The following is a 21,215-nucleotide window of genomic DNA, read 5'->3' as shown; positions in this document are numbered from 1 at the left end:
TAAATACCTTTAAAAATTGATTTTAGAGTGAGAGATAGAAACTTCAATAAGAGAGAGAGACATTGATTCGCTGTCTTTTGCACACCCCCTATTGGGGATCGAGCCCACAACCTGGGCATGTGCCTGACCAGGAATCGAACCATGACCTCCTTGTTCATGGGTTGATGCTCAACCACTGAGCCACACCGGCCGGGCAACACAATCTATTTTATATTAAAACAATGATGACATGTATTGTAGTAACATACCCACAAACGTGAGAGGCAAAACAGGAGAATCCTAAAGAGGGTTTTTGTGTTTGCCCCAGTGGTTTCGAGCCCTGTTCCTAGCCAACAGCTCCTCTGCTATCCTGGAGCAGGCGGAGTGAGAGGGGAGCCTTCCACTGGGCTAAGCGCCTGCTTCCTGGGCCTCCCTCTGCCTTCCTCTGGGTCTCGTAGAGTCAGAAACAGTACTGCTCCCGCCAGCTGGAAAGGCCTCCTGGCCTCTGGGACTTGTCTTGCAAAAGAAATGTGTGTAATAAATTCTCTTTAAGAGCAGGAAGTGCTGTTATCCTTGTGAAAGAGAGAGATGCTGAGAGAGAGGGAGTGTGTGTCTGTGAGTTTTAAGTGTGTGACCAATGTGGTAGCTTGAATGGGACTGGGCAGAGCCTTTCTCTGGTGTTTTATGCCTAATTTTAAGTATTTAACTCTGTGTGATACTTTTTATCAGCTCCCAGCTCAGGAAAGAGACTTCTTTTGAATTTTTATTTATTGATTGGAGAGAGGGGGGGAGGGGGAAAGAGGAAGAGAGGGAAATATCAACTTGTTGTTCCACTTTTTAAAAAAAATATGTTTTTGTTGATTTGAGAGAGAGGGGAAGTGAGAGGGAGAGAGAGAAAAAAACACTGATTGGCTGCCTCCTGCACAGCCCCTACTGGGATCGAGCCCACAACCCGGGCATGTACCATGACTGGGAATCCAACCGGCGACCTCTTGGTGTACAGGACGACGCTCAACCAACTGAGCCATGCCAGCCAGGGCGGTTGTTCCACTTATTTATACATTCATCCATTGCTGCTTTTATGTGCCCTGACCGGGGATTCATTCCATAACCTTGCTGTATCGGGACGATGCTCCAGTCATCTGAGCTACTGGCCAGGGCGAAAAGAGATTTTTTTAAAAGAAGAAATATCTGACTGGTTTGCTGATAGTATCGCAGTGCTTAAGAGACAATGCAGACCTCAAACAAGTGGTTTAACCTCTCTGAGTCTCAGTCTGCACATCTGTAGGATGGGGGTACTATGAAGTAAGTGAAATTATATATGCAAGGCATTTAGCAGAGCACGTGCCATGTCACAACAGGACAATTACTTTTCACTACTAGCAATTGTTTCTAACAAGATGAAGTGCTCAGGAAAAAAATGCATTAAAATGAAGTATCTGGGCCAGGCCGGTGTGGCTCATTGGTTGAGCATCGACCCATGAACCAGGAGATCACGGTTCAGTTCCCAGTCAGGGCACATGCCTGGGTTGTGAACTTGATTCTCGGGGGGTCGGAGAAGGGTGGGGATGCAGGAGGCAGCAAATCAAGATTCTCTCTCATCATTAATGTTTCTATCTCTCTCTCCCTCTCCCTTCCTCTCTCGAAAATCAATAAAAACATATTAAAAAATTAAAACAAAAAAATTAAGTATCTTTCACTTGGCTCTTTCAGGACATACCCTCAAATATCCTTAGGAGGGCGGTGGGGAGGGTGCCACTCGCAGCTTTGCATTGGGACTCCTCATGTGGACAGAGGTCGTGGAGAGGCAGTCCTGGCCAGAGCCATTTCACTGACTGAGAGAGTGACCAAGACCAGTTGCTGAAGTCCACTGAAGAATCTTTTGACCAACCCCTGCTAAGCAGGACAGGAAATTTCAGGGTTTAGCCATACTTCAGATAAATCCCGAGGTCCCTTCGTTCATTCCCTCACTGGTACCACACACATTTCTCGAACACCTGCTGTGTGCCCGGCACTGTGCCGTAAGCAGGCATCATGATAAACAGGGTACTCATGTGGCCTCTGCCTCCTCCGCCTGATTATTAGAGGAGCTGGACATTAACCAAATCATTACCCAAAGAATCATAGTTTGTAATTGTGGCAAGTGCTGGGGCCTTTCCGTAAGTAACTAAACTTCCTCTTGGTGCCTCTTGGTCTGAAATATACTATGAGACAACAGTTCACCTCGAGAAGAGGAAGTACAGAGTCGCAGGTCCTGGGATGAAATATTCAAATAGCATCCACAAGTCTGTGGTCATACATGAGAACCCACTGGATGGCACCGTGAAAGCTGCCCGTCGTCATTGTTTTTATTTGCTTTTGGAGACCGCATCAGACGCCACTGATGCTTTCTGGCAGAGCCTGTTTTTGGTTCTCCCTGGAGAAACAGGTGTAGAAAGCTAGATGGCTGTGAAAGGCCAGGTCATGAACCGTCCCTACGTCTAGGCAGAGCAGTCTTCAGCTCCCTCCAGGGTTGCATCGGTACCTCTGGCACTCAGATTGGTTATTAAATTAAAATTTTAGACCTTTAAGCTTTCTTCATACTGTTTGAAGAAGCTACAATTCACATCTCCTAAGCAGCTCAGCAGAACTTGGTTGCTAGGCAGCAGACCTTTAACAATTTGTCAATTTCTGCCAAAATAGAGAAAAATAGTAAACATTCACATTCTTAGAAAATTGCTTGTTTTCCAGCTTCTAACTTTCTTGCCACAGCAAGGCTTCCAGTTTATCAGTGGCCATTTTATTCTTTATTTAGTTTTCATAAATAATTCAGAAGCAGTTTAAGAGAATAATTGAGCCTTTTTTCAAGCCTAACCTCTGGCAACTCAAAACAAAGATACTTGGTTTACAACTGGGTTGCCATATTTGTGGATGGATTTTTTTGTTGTTGTTGTTTTAAATATTTTTTATTGATTTCAGAGAGGAAGGGAGAGAGAGAGAGAGAGAGAGAGAGAGAGAGAGAGAGAGAGAGAGAGAGGTAGAAATATCAATCATCAATGATGAGAGAATCATTGATCAGCCACTTCCTACATGCCCCATACTGGGGATAGAGCCTGTAACCTGGGCATGTGCTCTGACCGGGAATCGAACTATAACCTCCTTGTTCATAGGTCGACGCTCAATCACTGAGCCACACAGGCCGTGCTGGACAGGTTTTATATGAATGTACAGAGCCTTCTCTGAAAGGTAGAGTGCTCAGCTGTATGTAGCCTTGGGCAGCACCCCAGCAAGGTGGTGGCAGGTCCATGGGAGGAGGTTCTTGAGTCCTTCAGCTTTCGTTAGCACCTAGCATGTGCCAGGCCCTGTGCACTGCTGGGCTCCAACCTGCTGCCCGGCCGGACCTCACTGAGATCACCTTCTCATGGGGAGACATGGAAAGAAGCCAGGAGATTCCCATATTGGGGCTATGGGAGTTCAGAGGAAGTCCAGAACCCAGCCTGGGATCGGGGAAGGCTTCCCAGAGCAGATGTGGGCTGAACTGAGACCTTAAGGATGAAGCAGGCCAGCCCCCCCTTGGCAAGGGAGAAGAGTGTCCCCGCAGAGTCCTCCCGTGTGCCCAGGGAGAAGAGTGAAAAGTGCTCTGGAGACTGCGGCTGTACAGCACGGGGCCTGGCATGCCTTGCAGCTCAGTCTGAGGGCAGTTGCAACTTGCAAAAGTCCCCACCTGATTTGCATAGTGGAGTCCTAGCAGAAGCCACTTGATTTGACCTCAGGTTCACTCAAGGGAATTGACAGCCCTGTGGCCAAAAGGGGCTGTGGGGGAGTGTGGATGATGTCAGAATGGCCTTGGCGTGGGGTACTTTTGCCACTTCCAACACGCGGGACCTTGTCAAGGTTCTTTAACTAGACTGAGTCCCAGGTTTCTCAGCTATAAAATAGGAATGATGGTAGCTCCTACCTCAGAGTTGGTATAGGGTCTGATAATAAATTAACTCAAGAACAGCTGGTACTGGGCACACAGCACTCTTTAGCATTGTGACAGTGCTGCCTTACTGTGCTTACGTGAGTCCTCTGCCCAGAAGGGCCACTGGTGTCCAGCCTGCCACCTGCTCCCTGAGTGACCCAGGACGAAACAGAACTCTGTTGAGATCAGACTCTTCTCTCTCCTGAATCTCCCTGGCCGAGTTGAGCCCAGGACCCCTTCCTGCTCGGAATTCTCAATCCTGGGCCTGTTCCTAAGTCAGGGTCACTTCTCCCCAGCTGGTGTGGCTTGGCACCCTGGCCTCCAACTCCAGCTCGGGCAGCACCCTGGTCTTTTGGCTTTGAACCCTGCAGACTAGAGGCTGTGTGTTGCTTTGTTCAGGTTCAACTTTGGGTATATCTATGAGATGTTTCACCCTGTTAATGTGGGTTCAAAAAGCACTGCCAGGAGCCAGCTGGGAGCCTCAGATTCATCAGATAATTCCTCAGAGAAGCCCTTTCATTGATTTGCTCAGTCACCTGTTATGTGCCAGTCACCATGCACTGAGAATGCAGCAGAGAACAGGACAGGTGTGTCAGGGGAGAGGATGTGAAACAAGCAGCATGAGTGCACCAGTTCAGATGAAGTACTGGGAAGTGAGGCAGGATGCTGGGATAGAAGGTGGCTCTGTCAGGCAGTTGGCTCTCCCTGAGTCAGGATGATCAAGGAAGGAATCCCGGGGGAGGTGGCATTTAAACTATACCACAGGATGAAGGAACAGCAAGAGATTTTAAACACATCCATGCCTCTTTGGAGGGGCTTACAGGGACACGAGGTTCTTGAAGGGTTGCTATCGGGGCAGGAAGATGGACGGTCCAGATGGGCAGCTCCCCTTGGCACCAGAGCAGCAGGGCTTTGGCTGTCATGCCCCTTGGCTTGCCTGGGTTGGGAGAGCTTTGAGGCAGTGATGAATCTACTGTGGGTTCAGTTCACCCACCAGGTCTTGTACTGGCGCCCAGAGGGAAGTACTCAGCCCCAGCCCTGCTGGGCTTGGCTGAGGCCACAGCTAAGAAAGGCCCCCACAAAAGCACTGAGTACCTGAGTTTGTGTTCTTGTATCAGCTGGTTCACTGCTTGCTAATAAGATATGCAAATCATCAGGGCTGTAAAATCTTCACCACATTCCATCTTCTGTTTAATTAGCATTTAATTGTAATCTCATTTTAATTTTTTCACACTGGCACCCTAATTAAACGTTAGGGTATCCTTCTTAACAATTAAATTATATTGGCAAATAGAATCTTCAAGAAATTTGACCTTTTTCAAGCCAGGGCCCTCTCTGGCTAGGTGCAGATGTTAATTAGCTTTCTGCAAGATGCTGCCTCAAACCGCCTTGGTGCAACCATTTCAGTTGTTTTCTTGCTGTTTTGGCCCTAGATTCAAATGAGACACTCACAGCCAGTGACTTGGGCCCAGTAGGCAGAGGTTACCATGAATGAGCTTGTCATGAGCCTCCGAAAGGCCAGCAGATGCTGACTTTTCCAGGGAATGGGTGGTTTTGAAGTTTGGTCTGAGGCCTTGAGCACTCCTTGAAGTGGTTTCTCTTGTCTCGTTGACACAATCACTTCTTTAACTTGTGATTCTCATGTGGTGATCACTGGGAAAGTTGGTACCTACGTAAGTCACATCGTTTGGAGCTGCCACCAAGTCCCTCAGCAGCCCTTCCTGGGAGGCCACCTGAGGTCAGGTAACCAGGGCACAAGAGTCACTGCCAGTGCCACTGGGGCTGGGCTAAGAGATTGTTTGGGGAGATGGGGGCACAACAGGCAGAAGGTTGGGAAGAACTATTTCCTCAGTGACCAGAGAAAACCAAAGCATGAGGATGTGTCCACTCAATGGCCTGGCTCTGAGGGGACTTGGATGGGCTTGATTGAGAAGGAATCCAACCCCATGCTCCTGCCCCATCACACACAGAGGATGGAACTGGGGAGCCCCTGCTGAACAGGGACCTGGTGTCCTTGTTCTTGAGAGGCCGTCGGGACCCTGGCCATTGGAAGTGTGTCTTTGGGGTTGCCCCAAACCCTACCTCCCCTCTGCTGTTTGCATAAGGTCCTGGCTTTTCGTTTGCCCTGGTTGGTGCCCTGCAGTCTTGACATCTCCACTGTGCCTGTAGCACTATGTTTGCAACTACAAACATAATTTTAAGCATTTGGCAGAAATTCTCCAAACAGCCACTTAATGGCAGTATGCATTCACCGAGGCCTTTTTTTTTTCTTTTTTTTTTTTTTTGCCTTTCCCAGCCTTTCCTGTTCCCTCTGAGATCCACTCCCATTCATTACTGTCCTTTAACAGGTCAGGACACATATGAATTCAATTTAACACATTTATTGAATATCTGCTGTGTGCAAAGCACTGTGCTGGGTTTAGAGAAGATGCATTATTGCACTTAGTGCCTTTGTGTTGGCTTCTGACTTTAAGTGAGTGGGTAGAAAGCCCACTTGAGTTGTATTTGCCTCTTCCTCCCCTGGCCTGGGGAGTGGACCCCCGGAGGCAGTCTGAAGCCACTCTCACCATCCTTGCTCCCGACAGGTTTTCCGGACAGACTTGATCACAGCGATGAAGATCCCAGACTCATACCAGCTCAGCCCGGATGACTACTACATCCTGGCGGATCCGTGGCGACAGGAATGGGAGAAAGGTGTGCAGGTGCCCGCCGGGGCAGAGGCCATTCCAGAACCCGTGGTGAGGTGAGCCGGGCAGCCCAGGCTAGGGGCTCAGGGAGAGGAAGAAGGGGGGGCTAGGACCCCACATGGGACCCACCAGTCCTGGGCTTCCTTGCTAGCCTAGCTTTATTTTGTCTTAGATTATTTTGGCCCATAAACCATTGAAATATTCCAGAAATACTAGCAGTTTACCTTTGAGACTAACATCTTGGGCTTGGGCTCAGCTGTGGAGCCAGACAGCCTAGGTTCAAATGGCCATTCATAGTCAGTATGATGTTGGGCCAGAAATACAATCTCTCTGGGCCTCAAGTTTCCTTGTCTGTGAAATGGGAATGACAATAATATTTACCTCCTACTTAGTGGTGGAGTTGATGTAGGGAAATGATGCCTGAAAGGCATTTGGCACAGGGTCTGGCACACAAGTATTCAGTAACAACTGGCCCGGATGAGCTTGATGTCGATCCAAACTAGGTCCCACAAGCACGTCTTAATCAGGGAAATCTTCAGACTTCTAATGACTCCTTAAGACAGGGATAAGCCATGCTCTTGACTTCTTAAACCTCTGTAAGGAGTTCTTAGTGGGAGGGATGCTCAGGAAGCAGCTGCTGTGGCCAGCCTCTGAGGAGGCCCCCTGCCAGGGCTGAGTCCCCTGGGCTTGTGGGGCAGCGAGACCCCTGGTGCTCTGGTCAGGAGGTGGCCTCGTGGCCATGGGCCATGCCTCCAGCAACAGAGGTCAGCCAAGTGCTTCTTTCTGTTGCCTGGGAAACCCTCCAAGTCATGCCTTGGGGCAGAGGGGCCTGCTGTCCTGCCCTCCCCCACCCACCAGCGCCAGGGTTGGACAGCTTGTGTTATTAGCAGTCCACTCCTGGCCTTGGCAGCCCCAGAGCTCTTGCTCAGGCCCATTTGACCGGGCCTGGGGCAAAGATCACAGCTGTCACCTCCCATGACATTGGCACTGGTGCTTTCTGGCAGCCACACCCATGACTGGCTCACAGACACCCAGTGCCCTCTTGGTGCCAGGCCTGTGCTGGGCATGGCTTATAGAGGCAACGCTAATCCCTGCACAGGTGCTCTCAGTCAGGATTGGGTACTGGGCAGGGCTCATCCTCCTGTGGCTCCTGAGGGCTGAGTGCCTACCAGCACTGGTCTTGGGCCTTTGAGAATCAGGGAGCCCACACATGAGACTTGGAGGAAAGGACTTATTCTCCACATCCCCTGCCCAGGCCCAAAAATGTGGGGCAGGCTCCCGGCCGGTTTCACACCCTCCCCTCTGCAGACAAGAACTGCCACTGCCCTTTTGAGCCTGTTTCTCCTCTGTCAAATGGAGCTAAGAACTGTACCTGCCTGGTGGTGTGCTGGGGAGGCCTGAATGAGAAAGCATGGGCCAGGAGCCCAGGGTAATGAGGGGGGCACCAGCTGGGTGGAAGAGGTGAGTCCTGATGAGGCTCAGCCCAGCAGTCTGCCCCTCTCCTTGATGTCAGTGTCAGGTGGTTCGGGAAGCATCGCTGGCCTGGGTAATTAACTGCAGATGCTTCCACACCAGTAGCTTGGCTTCAGCCTGCCTTATCTGTTGACATCAAGAGGAGAGCACGTGTTCAGGCAATTCTGGCTCTGCTGGGTGCATTCCCCACATATGCATGTGCTGTAAGCTGACAGGAGCCAGGCAGCCTGGCTTGGCCATGCTCTTTGAAGAGGATAGACTGCAGGCAGGGAAGGGTGTGCTTCTTGGAGAGATCTCCATGCCTCTTCTTCCCGTGTCTCCCTCCACCACCTTCAGCACCTCCTCCTGCACGGCCTTTGTCTGGAGGCCAGCGTGGCAGCCACTATAGTCAAAATTCTTATAGGAACTCTCTTCCTGAGAACTTGCTGTGCTGAGCCTGTTATGTTCATCCTCTCACTTAATTATCATATTCGCCCTATAAAGTACATATTACTGTCCCCATTTTATAGATGAGGAAGTTGGGAAATTCTGGGGAATTCCCTGCATGACTGTCAGGGCCTAGTGGGCTGGGCCAAGAAATCACAGGCCCTGGGAACAAGCCCTGGGTCACCCCCGTGAGGCCCAGAGAGAGCCTGTGCCCTGATCACCCTGCATGTTGGTTCTGACTGCCCTCCCTGGCCGCTCCCCGAGGCCCCTCTGTCTCTGCCTCCTCCCCCCATCTTCCCTGGCCCGTGGGCAGGTCTGCCCACCGCACGGTCTGAAGTGTATCTGAGCAATGAGTCTGTCTTGCCCCCAGATCAGGACCTGAGGGAGGGCTTACGCTGCTCCCTCAGTGTGTCCAAAAGGCCCAGCCCCAGGCCGAACCACCCTCTGGTGTCTGTTTGGTCTTTTGGAGTAGAGACCCCTCCCCTCTCCCGGATCCCAGCGCAGCCGCCCACCTCCTCCCAGCTGACCTCAGTACAGCTGGCGGCGGCTGAGACTGAGGCCTGGCCTAGGGTCAGGCTGGTCCATGCCTGGTGCGAGAGCTTCCTCCTCAGCCAGAGCCAGAAGGGGCCGAACGGATGAAGGTGAGGCCCAGGAAGCACAGGAAATGCCTTTCTGATGAGCCTCTTAACCCCAGCTTCCCAGAGAAAGGAATGTGATACTGGCCCCAAGAGCTCTGGCCAGGTGGCAACTGCCTGAGTATAAGGTGTGGGCAGTTTATGCTGGTAGGTGGTGGACCTTTGGGCAAAAGTTATCCAAAACCCCGACTAAGCATATGCTGGGGGCACAAACAAAGCACGGGCATGACAGAGATCAGCCTGTATTTTTAAAAGAATGTATTATTTTGTAGGACTAAGAGTGTTCATCTTGCTTCTATTTTGGGGCTCCGGCCCACATGGCTCAGTGGTTGAGCGTTGATCTATGAACCCAGACGTCACGGGCTTGATTCCTGGTCAGGGCACATGCCCAGGTTATGGGCTCGATCCCCCTGGGCGGCGTGCGGGAGGGAGCCAGTCAATGATTCTCTCTTATCAGTGATGTTTCTGTCTCTCCCTCACTTCCTCACTGAAATCAATAAAAATATATTTTAAAAAAAAAGAAATGACCTTTTGGGGGAACTAGGGGAGTTGTGCCAGCATCATCATCATCACCCAAAGCCATCCTTAATCTGGGCCTCTGTGTGGAAAGGTGGCACCAAGCCCTTTCACTTTCCCTTTGCCCACATCAACTGCCTCTGGGCTTCCCCCCTGGTCTGGAGGCCATTCTGCCTCCTGTCTCCTTCATCCTTCCTGCCTCTTGCTGACACCGGGGCATTTCCTGGAGTCCAGGGCCCTGCCCTCTCCTGTCTGCTCTGAGTCACAGCCCCTGGCAGCCCTATCTCCAACCCCAGGAGGCCTCCTGGGCAAGTGAGAGGCCTCTCAGCCCCGCAGGCAGGGCTGGCCAGACAGAGGCCAGGCTCCACAGCAATAACCATGGCAACCAGTGGGGGGTGGGAAAAGCTGGCATTTTGAACTGGTACCAGGAACTGAGGGGCAGCACATGCTGAACCAAGAGGGGACGTGTGCCCTCCCAAGGCAAATAGCACTCTATTCCATTTCAGAAGGAGCAAAGTGATGTCCAGAGGTCTTAAAACACACACTCACACAGGAAGGGCTTACTGTGTGCCAGGCACTGTTCTAGGAGCTTTACAGGTTTCCATGCATTTCCTCTTCACACCAACCATAGAAGGTAAATACTATTCTTATTAGCCCATTGTTCAGATGAGGTCACTGGGGCACAGAGAAGTTAAGTGGCTTGCCCAGAAGTACCCACTACGTGGGGCAGCAGGGCTCTGAGTCCCCACTCTGCAGCCAGGGCCCTTCCAAGCTGCCTCAGCGGGAGGGTTCACCGGTGTGTGATCTGGGACTGTAGTAGGTGCATCTTAGTATCCAGGGGAGGCCGTGTCCTCTTGGGGTGAGGGGAGCACCGTAGACAGAGACTCGCTGCTCAGGGAACATTCTTTTGAGGGCAAAGGGCAAGGTGTGTGGACAGCACTGCTCTCTGTGGCAGTAGACCTTTTTTATGTGGGAAGGGCCACCCTGGGTGGCAATAATGTAGCCAGAGAGGACTCCTCTTCACCCAGAGGAAAGCTGGCCTCAGTTCTTCTCAGGTTGTTGGTGAAGGAGGAACCAGGGCTGTGAGGGCCTGGGGACAATCCTGGCCTCTCCTCAGCCTCGAGGGCTGTGCTGAAGGACCTGGAGCCCGCCTGGCTCGGTTCCACGTGTCCCACGGGAAGTTGCCAAGGACAGCACTTGGAATGCCTCCTACGGACTGGGGCAGGGCAGATCCAGATCCTGGGGCTTTAGCTAAGGCCCAGGTGCCCGCTCTGAGCAGAATGGATGTGTATGGATGGATGTGCAAGGGCTGTGGGTCAGCCCCGGCTCTCATCCTCCACTCTGCCCACAGCCCTTTGTTTTCCTCCCTGCTTGCTCATAGTCATCTGAGACTGCAGGGTGGGCAGGCGGGAGAAGGAAGCATAAGAAGGGAGTGAAGTGTGGGCACTGCTTGGATCCAAGTCTCACTAGGTCCTCAGCTGGGCTGGCCAACTCACCAGATGCCTCCAGACCCAGCAAGGGTGGCAGGCTGAGGGTCCTTCCCCTCATGACACCACCCCCTCTTGATTTCCTAGGATCCTCCCGCCGCTGGAAGGCCCCCCTTCCCAGGTGTCCCCTAGCAGCTCCGAACTTGGCGAGGGCTCCCAGCCTGATTGGCCAGGGGGCAGCCGCTATGACCTGGACGAGATTGACGCCTACTGGCTGGAGCTCATCAACTTGGAGCTCAAGGAGATGGGTAGGTGACCTGCCAGGCTGAGAATGGGATCGGGGGAAGGCCAGGCAGGGCTTTCTTCTGAATCCCAGCATCCTCACCCTCAGAAGGACAGTAGCCACGACTGGGCTTTTGCACTGAATGGATCTGGGGTGACAGTCCCTGCAGCATTACTGATTGGAGAATTTATTGGTGTCTCTGTGCCTGTCTCTGTAGCTGTCAGGTGAGGGTGATACTAGCATGTAATTGACAGTTCTTGGGAATAGGGTTAGTCAGCGTGACTGTTACATGAGAGTGAGTATGGACTTCCCGGCTGGAGTTCACCAACATGTATCAGGGCCAGCTCTGTCATATTCAGCCACCTTCAGAGGTCCCCCATTCACACAGCTCAAGCAGTGGACTCCCCATGGAGCCAGCCGCATCCCAGAGATGCTGTCTGCGTGTACACTTCATGTGTGTGGTTGCAGGCAGGCTGTCTAGAGTCAGAACACCACGACAGGCCCCAGGGCCTTTGAGATCGGATGGTCCAGCCCATTCAGTTTTCAGACAGTGGAGCTGAGGCCCACGACAGCCCACCTGTTTTCCCAGGTCACACCAGATGAATGGAAGCCCTCCCATCCATCTGCCCTGAAAAGCCGCACTTCTCACTCCCTCCCCTGTTGTCCTCACAGAGAGGCCAGCGCTGGACGAGCTGACCCTGGAGCGTGTGCTGGAGGAGCTGGAGACACTGTGCCACCAGAACATGGCGCGGGCCATTGAGACACAGGAGGGGCTGGGCATCGAGTATGATGAGGACGTCGTCTGTGACGTGTGCCGCTCTCCCGAGGGCGAAGACGGCAACGAAATGGTCTTCTGTGACAAATGCAACGTCTGCGTGCACCAGGTGGCCAGCCCCGCAAAGGTCCCTATCCGCACTGTGTCCTCACACGCAGCCCGGCAGGCCCCTGCCTGGAGCTGGTCATCCTGACTGGGAGTGTAGCAGCACTGTGGGCACAGGCTTCTGGGAAGAAGGGCAAGGTGGGAGGAAGGGACTGGCATGATTGTCCTGTGGCACCGGGCCAGCTCCGTCAGCCAGACCTGAGTAAAGGCCCATTGGATGATCTTTCTGTCCTGCCTGGCAGACTGCCCCCCCGCGCCCCCCCGAGCACACTGCCCCTGCCTTCCTCCTCTGCTCCTCACCATCCTGGACTACAAAGGGGCCGCTCAGCGTAGTGGTTGAGAGCAGAGCCTGGAGCCAGGCTGCCTAGTTTCAAATTGTGGCTCTGCCCTTTACAAGCTCTGTGGTTTAGAGCGAGTTTCTTAACTTCTTTGGACCTCTCTTTCCTCAACTGTACATAAGATTAAGTTGTAGTAAGGTCTGAGTTATTGGCTTCGAACATTATCCTAAGGGCTCTAAGTGTTTGTTACCATTGTTGATATAAACTGGGTCTGGCCTGACCAGGCCCACCCCTTGGACCTTGGGCATCCCTGGGCTGTGTTTGCAGACCTGACTGGAACACAGTGGACCCACTCGGGCTCTGACTTTGATGCCCGCCTGCCCTCCCCCCCACACACTGCTGCTGGACTGTCTCCTGGGAGCTCAGAGAGGCCACCCCTGGCGGGCGGGTAGGAGGCAGTACACCCCATTCACCCACACCCCTTATACTCAGCAGCTCTTAGGTTCATGAACCCTTGGCATGACTAGGAGGACCCCCTTCACAGATGCCTGTGAAAAAAGACGGAAGGTCTGCTCCTTGTCCTCAGGCAGTATACACACCAAAACACAGTCAGCCAAAGGCAGCGTGGACACTTCTGAGGCCCCTCACAGGTTAGGACCCTCTGGCTAAAGGGACAGTCCTCCCAGCAGAGGGCAGACCTGAGCCCTTTCACAGAGGACTGAAGTGGTGACTTCTCGCACACAACACCGACAAGTCCTCAGGAGGTCTCCTTGCCAGAGCCTGGTAGCAGGGTAGCTTTGTAGCTCCCAGCCTGGGTGGGGGCTGGGACATTCACAGCTGACTCCTGACCAGGTGCAGATTGACCAAGGCCCTGACCTGCGACCACCCTGCTCTCTTCCCAGGCCTGCTATGGGATCCTCAAGGTGCCCACAGGCAGCTGGCTGTGCCGGACGTGTGCCCTGGGTGTCCAGCCAAAGTGCCTGCTCTGCCCCAAGCGAGGAGGAGCCTTGAAGCCGACCCGAAGTGGGACCAAGTGGGTGCACGTCAGCTGCGCTCTGTGGATTCCTGAGGTGGGCCGGTGGGGCGGGGGGCGGCCCCGGGGAAGTGGGTCTGCATGGAACTCAGAACTCAGGTGGCAGAGCACTGGGAAAGGAGGGTGATGAGCCACAGAACATGGGGTCTCAGGTGTTGAGCCTGGAGAACACTGGGGCCCCCAGGGAACTTTGCTATGGACTAGGTCAGAACTCAGGTGGTGGTTTCCAGGGGAAATGGACCCTGGGAATCCAGTGGTAGGTCTGAGAGCTGGACAAAAGTCAGGCAGCTGACTGGGGAAAGCAGACTGTGGGTCCACCCCCATTGAGGCGGTGGTTCCAACCAAAGCCAAGCTGTCTTAGAAGTAAGCCAGGTGACCTGAAAGGAAATTGGGTGGCAAGCCTAATTGGAAGTCTGGTAGTGGGCCTGCTACTGGGGCTGTGGCTAGAGGGGTGTCCTGGGTCTGAGTCTGGGTGGGGAGGGACCGTGGATTTACAGACTGGGTCCACAGTGAGATGGCAGAGGCCCTGGGCTCCCAGAGGGCATCCCATTTTATTTGAAATAGGAAATGCTGAAATCTCCTGGAGTTTCAGCCCCGGCCCTGTTATGTGCCATGACCCAGAATGGGACCTCACTCCAATGCTGCCATGCCCGGAAGCAAGCCAGGTGGCCCTCACCTTCCTGGGCTCCAAGTCTGAAGAACTTGCTGAGACCCACCTTGCAGGCTTCTGTGATAATGGTGGTTGTTTCAGCAGTGGTCACTTGCTTCCACTGAGCATGCCCTGGGACAGAGAACCAGCAAGGACTCCACCTTGGGAGCCCTTTGGTTTAGGACTTCTGGGCAGGGGCTCTTCCATCCTTAGGCATGGGCGGGGAGCAGGGGGGGGGGAGGCTGTGCCCAGGAGATGTGGACATGGGTATAGTCCCCATAGGAGAGACAGGAGGGCCTAAACAAGGGCCCTGGAAGGCCTCCAAGAAGAGATGCTACCCTGACCCTGACACCATTACTTGTTGCCCAGAAAAATAAATAAAGACAAATTATGATAAGAACTCAGAAGATGCTCTTGACAAAGGGCTGAGGTACAGAAGAGAGGGGACCTTGCATGTACTCATTTAGACACACACACTCTGAAGCATCTCTGTCTCAAGGGCCACACAGTTGTAGGCACACACACTCAGTTACACTACTGATGTGCATCGTCTCACACAGTCACAAATAATGTGAGACTTGTTGCAGGTGAGCCCACACTCACCCAGCGGTCAGCTTGGGACAGTCAGCAAGGACTTGGGATTCTGGGGCTCTCCCATTGTCCTGTCTGCCTCCCACCTGTGTCAGCAGACAGCCCCCCATTTGGGGATCCTTGGGGCAGGCTGAGGACAAGAGGCCTGATGTAGCTCCCTGTGTCCTGCCCAGGTCAGCATCGGCTGCCCCGAGAAGATGGAGCCCATCACCAAGATCTCCCATATCCCAGCCAGCCGCTGGGCTCTGTCCTGCAGCCTGTGCAAGGAGTGCACGGGCACCTGCATCCAGGTACATGGCCACTTCACCTCGCTGTTGCCCAGGGGCCCATGCAGGAGCCAGGTGCCACCCCCTCCACCTGTCTGTAGTGGTGCTACAGACAGAGCCACTAATGGGCCAAGGAAGCCTGAGACGGGGACCACTCAGAACCCCACGTGGGGGGCATTCCTCTAGGCATAGGGGGCAGGCCTGGGAGTCAAGGCTTACCATCCCATTGGAGTGCTGAGGACTTTGACTTATTAAGCTCAAGACCAGGTTTCTTTGTGCTTAATAAATACATTGACCTGGCTTCTGGCATCAAGCATGACATGCAGCAGGCGTGGGAATCAGTTAGGCTCTTGCCGCACCAGTCCATTGACAGCAGTGGTTCCCAAATCCTAGTGTGATCCTTGTTACCCGAGGGCTTGTTAAAACACAGATGGCTGTGGTGGGGCTGAGAATTTGCATTTCTAGCAAGTTCTGCTACTGCTACTGGCCTAGAGGCTGGGAGGTAGGGATGTCCTGTCTCTCCAGGAACAGTTGTCATTGCAAACACTAGCTGTGCCTCTGCCCATTTGTATGGCTTTCAAAATGGCTTGTGAGTGCAGCGGAAATGGCCACTCATAGTGGGATGGGTTATCGCTGAGACAGTTATCAGCTGCCCACGACCATCATCCCAGGCTGGGAGGGAGGGGCAGGTGCTGCCTGAGCAAGAGAAGGAAAGGGTCCAAGTGCAGTCCCTCTTCCCAGAGGACAAAGGAGGTACGGCTCCCCTGACATTGCAGGAGCAGAGGAGGCAGGGCCTCCTCACCAGTCTCTTTCGATGCCTCTGATTCCAAAGTCATTTTGCCCACACAGGCATGCAGCTTGCCCCCAGAGGGTTGTCCAGTCGTAGGCTTGTTGTCTTCCCCATATTTAAGGTGCTGAACCCCATTTCCTTCCCAGCACCCCCCTCCATACCCTGTAGAGTGTTAGGAGCCCATGCCATTTTATTTAGGGTCTCACCGCATTCTTCGTTCTCAGGACCCGGGGGGATGCCCACATCCTTCTTACCTCCCATCAGGGTTCCCCCCATGTCTGACACTGCACTTGCTGTCCCTCCAGTGTTCCATGCCTTCCTGCATCACGGCATTCCACGTCACATGCGCCTTTGACCATGGCCTAGAAATGCGGACTATATTAGCAGATAACGACGAGGTCAAGTTCAAGTCATTCTGCCAGGAGCACAGTGACGGGGGCCCGAGGGTTGAGGCCACATCGGAGCCGGTGGAGCCCAGCCCGGCTGGCGAGGACCTGGAGAAGGTGACCCTGCGCAAGCAGCGGCTGCAGCAGCTGGAGGAGGACTTCTATGAGCTGGTGGAGCCGGCCGAGGTGGCTGAGCGCCTGGACCTGGCCGAGGCGCTGGTCGATTTCATCTACCAGTACTGGAAGCTGAAGAGGAAAGCCAATGCCAACCAACCGCTGCTGACCCCCAAGACCGACGAGGTGGACAACCTGGCCCAGCAGGAGCAGGACGTCCTGTACCGCCGCCTGAAGCTCTTCACACACCTGCGGCAGGACTTGGAGAGGGTGAGTGCTCCTGCCGCCCCCTGCCCGCAGGCCACTGCTCACTGCCCTCGAGCAGCTGTGGCTCACCAGGGCTCACACTGTGACCTCTGGCCCAGGGGTTGAGGGCCTCCAGGTCTCATACAGGGAGGAGGTTACTGACTTTGTAGTACAGGGAAGGATCCAGCTCTTGGGTCTGAGTCCCTCTGGTCCCAACCCTTTGGAAGGCCTGGTGAAGGGTCATGAGGCTGGAGACACTGGAGCTGGGGCAAGGACCCAGGCTTCCAGCTCCCCTGGCTTCTGGCCCCTGTGTGGCCGCTGTGAGCCCTGCCCGGGTGCAGCACACAAGCTCCTGCTTAGAGTCCGAGGCCGGGGAGGAACTGGGAATGTCAAGTGAGCTGAACCAGCCCAACAAGTATGTGCTAGGCCAGGGCAAGGAAGACAGGTGTGACTATGGCTCCCCGGGGGGCCGGACAGAGGAAATGGAGTGAGCAGAGAGGGAGGGTGGGCTCACCTCTGTGGAGCGAAAGGATGTTGGGTGGGCCAGAGTGGTCTAGAAGTTACAGAAGGCTTTTAAGCAGGGACTTCCCTGCTGTGACTTCCACTTCCAAACACTCACCCTGAGGGGGAATCTAAGGGCCTGGAGGGAGTGGGCGGGTTGGCTAAACACCCTCTTTCCCCCCAGCTGTGAGCTGAGAGACTGGTGATCTTGGCTTGGTCCAGGGTGGTAGCTTTGGGGGCTGAGCGAGATGACAAAGGGGTACAGACGCTGTGGTTTTAGGGCTGAGCTATAGAGGTATAGAGGTTGGGGAGCAGCAAGAGCGTGGAAGACCCTACAACCTCTAATCCCCCCTACTCGCCCCAGAGGAAGTGAGGGGGTCCTTGAACATGGAAACAGGATGTTCTGGTCCTTGGGTCAGTCCTCTGAATCCCAGGTGCTGGTCTGGCGCCCTGTGTGGGACATTCAGTTCAGGGTCCCAGACCATGTGGGATGGTGACCAGTGTCCTGCACAGCAGGCACACTTGCCCACGCTTCCCCAGGTCGTGTCAGGAAACGCACACAGCATCTAGAGGGCCTGTGTGGCCTGAAGCAGTGGCTCCGTCGGCAAGTCTATAAAATGGGTAGAGCAACTCCACAGGTGTTGTGCTGTGGGGGAGGCAGGAACGGGCATAAGGTGGAGGCTCTGAAACTGGACTGGACTTCTCCACCTTCGGCCCACTCATCTGTCCTTTCGCACGGTCAAAGGGAAATGACCCTGTTCGCCATGGAGGGAGGGAGCTTACTGCCTGACAACCAGTCTGCCACCAGGTCAGAAGGGAGAGGTGTGCAGGGGGTGGCACCAGATGTCCCTGGCTCCAGCAGGGCAGAGGGCAAGGCCACCCACATTGCAGTCACCACTGCCTGGGCAGCCTCGCCTCCTGCCTCTTGTGGCAGGGCCGTCAGGTACAAAGCCTTCAGAGCTACTGCCAGAGTTGTCCTGCGCCACCCGCAGGTCTCCAGTGCAAACACGCTGCTTTCCCTCCTGCGGTTCCATCAGATCGAGCTCTCTGGTCTGTGCTGGTCAGCCCTGTGTCTGGCCCTGGCTAGGCTGTGTGGGAGGCCAGCGGGTAGGCTCACTGATTTCATCCTAGAATAAGGTGGGTACTCTCAGCCCCAATGAGCAGGTGAGGAACCTGGGGCTCAGAGAGGTGAAGTGACAGGAAGCCTCAGAGGACCGTGTGTGTCCCGAGAGTTGGATTTAGACCTGAACAGGAGACAAGTTTGTCAGAAAGAGGGTTGTTGGCTCATTTTCTCTTCTGTACATGTCCTGGGCAAAAGCATCCTCTTATCAGTCCCCGAACTCCCTATCCACCCCCCAACCCCCACCCCACCCACCCTGTTAGCTGGTACAGGTGCTCCGAGGGTCAACCTTGCCAAGGGTTAGGGTGCCAGCTCTGGAGCAACAAGAGCTGCCACACAGATCCCTCTAGTCGAGGAACAGAGTCCTTCAGAGTCAGCCCACTCTTCCTCCAGGAAAGGGAGGCAGGCCCGGCTTTCATCTCTGTAGCTTCTTAGGGCTCAGGAGCCCTGTCAAAATGCTGCTTCTCCAGCTGGCAGCAAAGTGAGGGTGTGCGCGCCACGCGCCAGGTCGACCCCTCCAGTTCCAGCCTCAGTGCCTCTCACAGCCACGCGTGGGTGACTGAAGTAAGTGAATAAAGCCGAGAACTGTGCCACAGGGGAGGCTTTCTGGAAAGACCCATGCATGCTGGTGGCATGGCCAGCGGGTCCAGCCTCTGCCCATGGCCCAGTGCTGACGGCCGAGCGTATCCAGCCTGTGACTGCGCACAGGCCAGCTTGGGCTGGAGCCATCGAGAGGTCGAGACCTTGGGCAGCCAGGGTTGGCATCCAGTCCCGCACTTCTCAGCTCGGTGCCTTCTGAGTTTCAGTTTCCACTTCTCTGAGTTTTACTTTCCTTGTCTATGGAATGGGGTAAGGATAACACTAACCTTAGGGGTCCCCGTGAAGACGGGGGACAGAGCTTAGCACAGTGCCCTCCTTGTGAGTGGTGGTGATCACTGCTGCTCGGGCTTGTAGAGGGGCGGCCAGCCTGCAGGGTGGGGGCTCCACGGAGAATTGAAAGGTAGGCCCAGTGCCTGGGACCACAGGGCATCCTCCCTGGTGGATTTGCCCCCAAGGCCAGGAAGGAGTTTTGCTGAGAGAAGCAAGAGCTGGGCCATGCTGCCGCCACCATGGAAGATGTGCTTTTCTAACATTTTAGCCACAGGCCTCAGCCCTGGTAGGCAGCTCGGGAAGGCGTGGCCACTGCAGCCTCCCAGAGCTATTCACAGCTGACAGAAACATTGCAGCACCGACAACGAGCTAGTGCGCTGGTGTCCCCTAGCAACCAAGGAGGCAGTTCCGGCTGTGCAGGGCTCTGCTGCCTGTGGGCCTGGATCTGGTTACCAGGGGTTTACTCGAGAGCCTGGCCTGGCCTGAGTAGGGCTCGGCGGGCAGGGGCGGCTCTCAGACACACACACCCCCAGCGGAGGATAATAGTGAAGGAACCCCTCCCCCAGGCCTCGTTTCCCATGGTTCTCCCCAGAGAGGAAGACCCTACACCTGCTTCCTTTTCACTGGTCACTCCCCACTCACTGTCCTCAGTGCCTGGACTGTGGTCTGCTTTGCCGCCCCCGAAGCAGCCTTGGGCTCCAGCACTCTGGCTCCTCAATCCCTGCATCTCCCATCTCTGGGACCTTCTGACCCGTTAGTGCCCCCACCCCACTCAAACCCTGTCACCACCTCCAGATCCCCACATTCCCCTCCTTAACCACAGCCTCCTGTCCTCCCTGCTCAGTTGCCTCCCAGGCCGTCTACCCTTCACTGTCCCTTATTTTCTTCATTGGCATTAGCTCGCTGCCTGTCCTCTTGCCCCTATATGGAGGCCACACCCCTGCCAGAGCCTCCTCCAGTAGGAGCCACACTCTGCCCACCGGGATCGATCCCCTAGCAGTGAGAAGGTGGGTCCCCCAAGATGCCTGCCCCCCAGCCTGGGCAAGCAACGCTCTAGGTTCCCCAATCCACCAATCACTACCCCTATCCACCTTGCTCAGGGCCCCCCATCTGATAGCAGACAACCTCACTTCCTGTTCCTCAGACCAGAACCCTCCAGCTTCATGCCAGGAGACCCTCTGTGCCCCTTCGCCGGCCCTCCCCCCACCCCCAAGTGTCCCTTTCCAGCCCCCGCCCTGCAGCACAGAAGTCTCTCTTCTCTTCCCCCGTCTTCGTCTCCAGGATCCCACCAGCATTTGAATCTATTTTACCGTCTCCCAAGTTTGAAAGCACACCCTCCCTTCCCATCTCCTTCTAGTCGTGGGTTTCTCCATCACATCCTTCTCTCCTTTCCCATCATCCCTCACTGCTCTTACTTCCTTGCTTCCCACTCCGGCCATGCTCCTGCCGCCACCACATTGCAGAACCTTCCACCAGGGCCAACAGCCTCCTCCGTCTCCCTAGGTCCCGTAGTCACTTCTCCATCCTGTCCCCTGGCCCTTTCAACAATGGCTGCCACAGTCAATCATGCCCTTGTTCTGGAATAACTTTTCTTGTTGGTGCTCTGACCAGATCCCCCCTTAATACCCCAGTTCGTTCTCCCCCTCTGAGTTCTCCTTGGTCTAGTGAGCATCCGCCACACTCAGCCTAAACTCTCAATGCTGCCTCGGCTCCACAGCTGTGCTCCCCATCGGAAGGACTCCAGCCACACACTCTCCTGAGCGCCAGCATCTCATGCCCAGCATGCCCACAGGTCCAAGCCTGCTCCTCCCGCTGCCTCCATGTCCATGAATCCCTCCAGCCCTGGTCCATTCTAGTCAGATAACCGGCTGTGTCCTCTCTGCTCTCCTGTCTCCTCAGCCCACATCCAGGTTCTCTCTGCAAAATTGCTGATATCAAAACAATTTCATCAAAATGTAAAACCTGCCTTTATTACCAATCTCTGCCCTAGTTTTGGAGGACTTTGTTCCTTGATTATTTTTTAAGAGAGTGTTTTATCTTTATAATCAGAAAAAACAATAAGGACAGTGTGAGGAGCCTGACAGCCTGGCTGAGCTTCTAAGGTGGCCTCAATACTCTGTCC

The 21,215-nt window shown here is 54.4% G+C and overlaps 1 protein-coding gene across 7 annotated transcripts in view; it reads left to right on the top strand.

The window, feature by feature from the left end:
- The window catches only part of JADE2 (jade family PHD finger 2), a 50,827-nt gene that overhangs the window by 17,469 nt on the left and 12,143 nt on the right, over positions 1-21,215 (top strand). For 6 of the 7 annotated variants that reach the window (XM_036312271.1, XM_036312268.1, XM_036312269.1 and 3 more), the window contains 6 exons: positions 6,508-6,665; positions 11,234-11,394; positions 12,042-12,253; positions 13,430-13,597; positions 14,974-15,090; positions 16,162-16,626. In XM_036312271.1, coding sequence (XP_036168164.1) covers positions 6,508-6,665; positions 11,234-11,394; positions 12,042-12,253; positions 13,430-13,597; positions 14,974-15,090; positions 16,162-16,626 — 1,281 coding nt within the window. The remainder of the gene's footprint in view (positions 1-6,507; positions 6,666-11,233; positions 11,395-12,041; positions 12,254-13,429; positions 13,598-14,973; positions 15,091-16,161; positions 16,627-21,215) is intronic. The other variant, XM_036312266.1, reaches the window with a different exon arrangement.

The sequence above is a fragment of the Myotis myotis genome, unplaced genomic scaffold, assembly GCF_014108235.1.
Source record: "Myotis myotis isolate mMyoMyo1 unplaced genomic scaffold, mMyoMyo1.p scaffold_m19_p_6, whole genome shotgun sequence".
NCBI classification, from domain to species: Eukaryota; Metazoa; Chordata; class Mammalia; order Chiroptera; family Vespertilionidae; genus Myotis; species Myotis myotis.
This window is presented reverse-complemented; position numbering and strand designations above follow the sequence as displayed.